The sequence below is a fragment of the Malaclemys terrapin genome, chromosome 5 (assembly GCF_027887155.1).
Source record: "Malaclemys terrapin pileata isolate rMalTer1 chromosome 5, rMalTer1.hap1, whole genome shotgun sequence".
Classification (NCBI taxonomy): Eukaryota; Metazoa; Chordata; order Testudines; family Emydidae; genus Malaclemys; species Malaclemys terrapin.
The window spans coordinates 21,360,718-21,368,849 of NC_071509.1; the positions used below are offsets into that span (position 1 = coordinate 21,360,718).

Sequence of the window (8,132 nt, forward strand, 5' to 3'; positions counted from 1 at the left end):
CCATCCTTTGTGAGTTCTGAAAGATAATTGCTAATGGCTTGGAGATTGCTTCAGCTAGCTCCTTAAGTACCCTTTCCTGAATTTTGTCAGGCCCTGCTGATTTGAATACATCTAACTTATCTAAATAGTCTTTAACCTGTTCCTTTCCTGTTCTGGTATGTATTTCTTCCCTCTTGGTGTTAATATTAATTGTGTTATGCACATAGACACAATTAACCTTTCTAGTGAAGACTGAAACAAAATAGGTATTAAACTCCTCAGTCTTCTTGATGTCATTCATAGGTCTCCTTCCCTGCTAAATAGTAGACGTGCACTTTTCTTTGTCTTTCTCTTGCTCCTAGTGTATTTGTAGACCCTCTTCTTTTTGCCTTCTTCTATCCCTTGCTAGGTGTAACTCATTTTGTTTCTTATTCTTTCTGATGGTGTCTCTGCATGCTTGTGCTATTCTTTTGTACCCATCCTTAGCAATTTGTCCATGTTTCCACATTTTGTCGGATTCATTTTTGATTTTCAGGTCATTAAAGAGCTCTTGATGCAGCCATATCGGTGTCTTTCTTATGTTTCTTTCCTGTCTTTCCTTCACATCAGGATAGTTAATTGTTTTGCCTTTAATCTTGTCTCTCTGAGAAACTGCCAGCTCTCCTGAACAACTTTTTCCCTTAGATGTTTTTCCTATGGGACCTTGCATTCCAGTTCTCCAGGTTTGTTAAAGTTTGCTTTTTTGAAGTCCATTCCCCTTACATTGATTCTGTCACTCCTTTCTTTCCTTAGAATAATGAAATCTGTCATTTCATAGACACTTTCACCCAAGTTGCCTTTCACCTTCCTCCACCTTCTGAAATGAAATATTGTTCCCAACACATTCCAAGAACATATTGACGATTTTGTGTTTTCCATATTATTTTTCCAACAGATATCTGGGTAGTTAAAGTTCTCATTTTGGGCAAAATCATGTTTATGATATAATTAAAACAGATTTGCTAACATGACACACTTTCCAAGTGTATGAATACCTTTGAAAATCTCAGCCTGAGTGCTCAGCCCAAAGCACTGATTTTGGGCACTGTACAAAATATGTGAGAGACCTAACAGCATGGATGGGGAAGACTTGGGATATGGGAGCACCAGGGGTATAATCATAGAATCATAGGACTGGAAGGGACCTGATAAGATTGCATGATTAATGCCAAAGAATGGACCCAAGCTGTAACCATTCCTTTCAATTGTGGATACTGTTCTCAGTAGCATGTTAAACTTTTATTTTAAGAAATCAGACATAATCAAGAATTGTCAAAAACAATGAAGAGTCCAGTGGCAAGAATTGTCAGGCATTATTCAAACAATTAAGGTGTGTTTCCCTCCCCGCCCCCATAACAAGCTAGGTTATTTCTCATCCTACTATATGCTACATTGGGTCTTACAGTGAAATCTAACAGTCCATAATTGGCAGCTTTCAGCTTAATAGAGTGAATTGCAACTTCTGGGAACAGATGAATCTCTAGCTGAATAAAAATGTCTCAATAAGGTGATAAATGAGGAAATGTCCTCCTCCCATTTTGTTCCATTATTTTTTCCTCCTCTGGCTGATGCTGGAAATGTTGCATCCTTCCTCTTTGGGTTTGCCTCTGCTGGTGTGAAAATTTTGTGGAAGTCAGTAGAGATTCATCCTGGACAATCATTTTTGTATACACTGGATAATGCTAATTACAATTTCTAAACTAAGAAAGATACAGACTAAATTATGGCAAAATTCACCTAAGGAGGTACCAAACTGGCATTTTCCCCCCGTCCTTAATGGTACATACATAAATCTCCCAGTGGAATAGCAGAATACCCTGGTGGACTACTTGCCATGAGGACCTGAGAGGAGAGTTTGCCCAATGTAATTTAAAGACTGTAACTGTTTACAATAAATCAGAAGATACATAATGTTATTATTATTATTCTTTGTTAGGTATGAACCACAGAAAGAAAAAAGATTCACCAGGGGCTGCAGGAAACTTCTGTGAGCAAAGCTCTCACAAAACAAAGACCAACAGAAGCCTTAATCCTCCTGGTGGTAGGGATAATCTTCCCACTTCTGTAAACAGAATAATTGATGTGGATGGAGTTAAACTGGAAGACAGTGGCACACGATCCTGTGATGATTCAGAAGGGAACCTCAGCTTCGAAGGCTGTATCTCTGAACTGAGATCTTGCCAGGGGAGGATGCGGACAGGAGTTTATAGGACATCAGACCTCCCCTCTCTGATTACTGTCAAGAGTGAGAAAAACAAGGGTGCTGAGAATCAATACAAAGCCACTTTTGTTTAAATCTCTATTTTTAATTAACAGCTTCAACATTTTTTCCTGGCATCGTTAGCACTAGAGCTATGCATTATGGGCATGTTCCTGCAAGTCACTCAGTGCTTTCAATTCCTATTGGCTTCAATGGGCGTTTAAAATAGTCAGTCCCAAGGTCAGACCTTGTATGAATTGGAACCTGTATAATGAAAAGTAGTATTTAAACAAAAGAGTTGAAATATTTAATTTTGTTCTGTCACCTAATGGACTTTCTAATGTTGTTTTCCATATCATGGTTCCTGTTGGTACTTTGACCAAATTGGTGAGATTAAAATTCTCATGGCATATAGCCATCCTTTAATGTCTTTGAGAAAGACAAAGTCATTTTAAGTCCCACCCAGGTTTTTACAGAATGTGGTTTTGGTTTTTCATCTTAATCTTCTAATGTTTTTTCCTAGTCCACAGTATTCCTTGGTGCTGCTAGGCTTGTATATTGGATGTGAAGTGTACTATTCATTATTATTTGGACAGCATTGAGACTCTTTGTCTGGCAAATCTTCCTATCTATTGATAGCATCTGAGAAATCCAGGGGGAGTTCAATCTTGTTATAAAGATTACCTGAGTGGATATATGCATTCTGGCATGCTTTTTACACGGGCAGGAATCCAGATTCAAGAAAGCCATAAAGCTTATTCAGACAGAGCAATAGCAGCTTCTGTAGCTTGCCTTGGTAACATATCCATAGCAGTGATTTATAAAGCAGCTGCATGGAGGTCATCCAAATCTTTACATGGCAATGTTCTCTCTATGTCTGAGAGTTTATTTTAATCTATAATTAAATATTCCTCTTCCTCCTTCTAGGTTAGCTTAGAAGATTAGCTAAAAATACCAAACTAGTGAGTAATTAGGAAGGAGGAAGAAAGGATTCTTGCCTGTTCTCTGAATTTATTGTCTCTGCAGATCTACACTTGTTCTTCTTTCTTTCCCATTCTTTTGAGTTAGTAATGACTCTGGGCAGCTGAAAGAGGTATTGAAGAAATGTGAAGCATGGGCCTCTATCAATCTCTATTTGAAACAGTCTTGAATGTATACATTAAGATGCATATCGGTTCACTGCTTTGAATTGATTCTGGGACTCATGAGACATATTGCATGGCTCTTAGAGTGTGGATCTGAAGAGACAATAAATCTGGAGAACTACAGTTATTGCTAAGTAATCTCTTTTTCATTGCTCCTCCTTTGTGGAGCTTATCATGAATTGTGAACTTTTTCATAACAGGGACATGCTGTAGCAAATTAATCAGTTTTTAAAGCTCAGATGTATTTGCAATGTCAAAATGCTTAGCAGATTCTTAAGATTATGCAACAGTAATACAAGACCTTCCCAATGCAAAGAATTATGGGCACAGCTCTATTAACTTCAATGGAGTTTCACCTATTTACACCAGTAGAGACTTTTGCCCTAGGTTTAGGAAACACATTTGCTAACATTAAACCCAGCTCAGTCAATTGTATGCTTTAGATTGTTTACTTTTTTTTAATACAGTTGTTGGTGGATGAGTAATATATACCTGTCATGAATAACAGCTGTTCCTTAACAAATTTCCAAAATTAAAATTGGACTGAGAATCACACTAAAGTTGTGCTGATACTGCAGTATTGTCTACAGTAGGGGAATTGAACAGCCCAGGGTATTCATAAGGAGATATAGAGACTTTCAACTCTAGATTAGTGATTCAAATCTGACCTGTGCCAGTGGTAGTGGAAAGCTATAATTGGACTGTAAATGAAGTGAGTTGGTTATGGGAGTCCAGTTCCCTGTGGCTAGATGGCTACATCACAGAAACCCACCATATTTGGCAGTAAGTGCAGTCATCCTGGCAGGGCCTGAATAGGCACTGAGCCTGAAGGAACTTCTTATCCCTATTGTAGCCTATAGGTATAGATATTTGCTAGATGAGGCATAGGTATAAGTTAAGGCAATAATGCAATGAGCCTACAAGCTGTTATAAACTAGCATCTGGTGGTTACTTGTCAACACTATAGAGTAGGTAGTTACTGTGGTTAAAGGACATTGGTGATGCAGTCTGGGGGAGCTTTCCCTGCTGGTATTCAGCTGCTACTTGTTCTGTGGCTAAATGAAGGACATAAGTTTTCAATGTTTTCATATTGGCTGTAGATTGTAGTCCATAGGATATATTATTCTATATCTTCTTATACTGCATCTATAGGGTTAGTATAATTATCTTGAGAGATTTTAAAACAGCTCTGTATTCTTTAAGATCCATTCCCCATATTGCATCTGTCTTGTGTCATTGTATTGACAGCATTATGATATAAATTCACAGCTGGTAGGACAGGTTTTCATCCTTATAAATGTCTATGTTTTCAGCTGAGAGCTTTGCTCTGATCAAAGCAAAGTATCTTCACACGTCAGTAATCCCCAACAAATGGTTTCCTTGCCATCTGCACCTGAACATGTTGCACCTTTCAGTGTGTCTTTGAAAATCAATGCCTGCCCCAGTGCTGTAGGGAATATTTAAAACTGAAATGCAGTAGTTGGTGTCTATGGTGATTCCTGATCAAAATTTTAGGTGGGACACTGTAACTTGCCTTAGCTCCATGTCTGCTCATCAAAGACCTGATCCTGTAAGTGATCTTCTGTATGCAGAATTCCCATTGAAACCAAAGGGAGTTCTGTGACCAAGATCTTAATGACATTTTTGAACGTGCCGCCCAGGCCTCTGCTGTCATTACTAGACTTCAGTAGAAACGCAGACTTATGAACTGACTGGTCAACCACACACCTCATTTGGAACCAGAAGTATGTAATCAGACAGCAGAGAAAAAAAAAAAAAGTAAATACTGTACACTACAGTACTGTGTTAAACATAAACTACGAAAAAATACAGGGAAAGTTTTTAAAAAAGGTTTGACAAGGTAAGGAAACCGTTTCAGTGCTTGTTTCGTTTAAATTAAGATTTAAATTAAGATTTAAAAAAGCAGCATTTTTCTTCTGCATAGTAAAGTTTCAAAGCTGTATTAATGTTCAGTTGTACACCTTTGAAAGACCAACCATAACGTTTTGTTCAGAGTTACAAACATTTCAGAGTTATAAACAACCTCCATTCCCAAGGTGTTCATAACTCTGAGGTTCTACTGTATTCACAGAAGTCCTACTACTTTGCTGTGGAGTCCCCTACTGGAATGTTCACATATGCTCTGTGCCAGGGCATTGGAGCAATTATCCAGTGTGGATACTTGATTTGAAAGAGCTATTTGGTTAAATTAGAAGTGGGAATGGAGTTATAATATTAGGATGAAGGTGCATTTGTTTCACCCCAGTGGCAAAGCTGTCTTTGTTCATCATAAACCTTTCACCTCTTTTCAAACATAATAATAATTTTAGAAATTAAATAGTTTGCCATTAAAACCTCTGTGTGGCTGCTGAGGTGTAAGAAAGATCTGTTGTATTAGATTCTGAGTGCAGCAAACTGGATTTGACAGATTTGGATATTTAACCCAAGTTCAGAGAAATGAATGATGTAAAAGAAAGCTGCCTTAAAATGGGTTTTCTTAAACAGGGAGGGGGAGGGGAAGACATGACAGGACTTGGCAGCATGCCTAGAAAGCACAGGACTGTGAACCAAGGAACTTGGAATACAGGAAAATAATTCTTTTCTATTTCAGCAATATCATATTCAAAACTGCCCCTGAATATGAGCCACATGTAAACTCCAGCTGTTTAAAAATATGACCCCATACCTTAGGGCTCAAGGCAATATGTTGCTTAATCTTAGAAATAATTAATAATATTAGCTTTACTTTGCAAGATCTGGGAGAATGTAGAAACTAGACCAACACAGTATTACTGCTGGAATCAGTTGCCAGGGCTAATGGAGTTCATAAAACAAAATGGATACAGCCAATCCCAGAATGGCATTTTCAAGAGTGATTGATTGTGCTCTGAGCAGTGTCCTACATATTTAACTATTGAGTGATATTATCAACATAATATGGTTTTAAGATGCATTGTTATATTGTGATTTCCACTAAAATTGAGAGCTAGAAGCAATTTTTTTTTAAAAGCAGCTTAATTGATATACTTTTTGATGGCTTAGTCCTCTATCTTGCCAATCAATTTTTGAAGACAGTCCAGATTATGGACCTTATACTCTTCACTTATGCCAGTTTTACACTGGTGCAGCTCCACTGATTTCAGTGGAGTTATTCCTGTCTTTCCTAACCAGTGTAAATGAGTGCAGAATCTGGTGTCTGTTACATTGGTGTACATTTGGAGTAGTTCCACTGACATGATGATGATGTATGTAAGATCAGTATTCAGCCAAGAAGCCTTAAAAATGATGATTAAGTGAAATCTGTATCTATCTATATTTTCACTTAGTTAAAATTAAGTTGTTTGTGTAGGGGTTTTTTAATGACTCTCCATCATTTAAATGACAAAAAATAATTTGATTATGATGTTACAGACCTGATTCAGTCCCCCCTTTGGATGATTGCCACTCTGCCACATTGGCCCAAACTTTGGATCCCCTCTGCTTTCCAAGCATCTGGATCTGAGCAACTTCCAGGCACTGTGTCTTAGCTGGTTTTAGCTGTGGCCTCTCAGGAACACTTCAAGAGTGCAGACTCCCTTCTTTGAATGTGGGACACTGTGGTCCAACCACCTTTTGCCCTGGTCTGAACCCCCCAAAAGTGTACCACTAGCTTATGCATGCTCTCCTAGAGTCCACCACCATCAGCACTCCAGAGTATAGTTTAACTCTTTGAGGACCATGTGACGGTTAAAGTAAGGAACACATAAGCTTTGCAAAAGAACTTCTTGTACACTTGTCTCTCAAACAGCACCAGAGAGTTACTGATCTATACAAAACAACAAACACCAGAACACATTTCCCTCTCTGAGACCGCGCCATTTCTGAGTCTTTTGGATTCTATTTGGTGTCTTTCGGGGAGTAAGATCCCTTTTGCCCCATTCCTCCTTGATGAGTCTTTTGGTTCTGAGAGTGGTTTCACCCCTTGCCAGAGAGCATGTCATTTTAAAAACCAAGTTCTGAGACCTATCTCTGCTTCTCTTCTTATACTGGCATTTTCCATTCTCCGATCCCACTGGGTAGGTTTGCTGGCAGAGGGTTGTTAAAAGTCAATGGGTTGGCTGATAGGCCCCATTGTTCCACTAGGGTATGGCTGTTCAAGGTTTATGGCCCTCTTTCAGTTTCTCAGCTATAGTCTGTTTTCTGCCACAAAATGGTGATTCTAATGCACACTGACTGTTACAAGTACAGTGTTCATAATATCAAATGGGATTCATAATTGGACACAGGCACATTCTCCAAATTGCCACCGGTAATACCCAGAGAAAGCAATGCTACCCAATATTAGTTATGCTGGCCATATTGGACAGCTTCTGAATAGCATTGACAGTGATTACTGTCATTTAGAGTTGTTTCTCCTAACGTTTGATATAATATATTAGGATGATACCAGATGCATGTATCCCATAGAGACCAGAAAAAAGAAGAACAGGAGTACTTGTGGCACCTTAGAGACTAACAAATTCTAAGGTGCCACAAGTACTCCTGTTCTTCTTTTTGCGGATACAGACTAACACGGCTGTTACTCTGAAACTTGTCATAGAGACCAGGTTGCTGTGCAAATAGCATGAGATACCGCAGGATGTACCAATAGGATAGAATAGTGTCAGTGACACCGTACAACCACCCTGGGCCAGATTTTCAAAACTACTGAGCTCCCCTTTAGGCAGATCAGTGAGACGGCCAAATATTGGAAAGTGCTCTACATGGGGACGACTGCTGATTGCTGAACA

General features: G+C 38.7%; 1 protein-coding gene across 2 annotated transcripts in view; it reads left to right on the forward strand.

Annotated features, from left to right (window-relative positions):
* Window positions 1-7,810, forward strand: part of RGS12 (regulator of G protein signaling 12) — a 180,449-nt gene extending 172,639 nt beyond the window's left edge. For both annotated transcript variants that reach the window (XM_054030685.1, XM_054030687.1), the window contains one exon: window positions 1,955-7,810. In XM_054030685.1, coding sequence (XP_053886660.1) covers window positions 1,955-2,313 — 359 coding nt within the window. In that variant the 3' untranslated portion in view covers window positions 2,314-7,810. The remainder of the gene's footprint in view (window positions 1-1,954) is intronic.
* The last annotated feature ends 322 nt before the right edge of the window (window positions 7,811-8,132 follow it).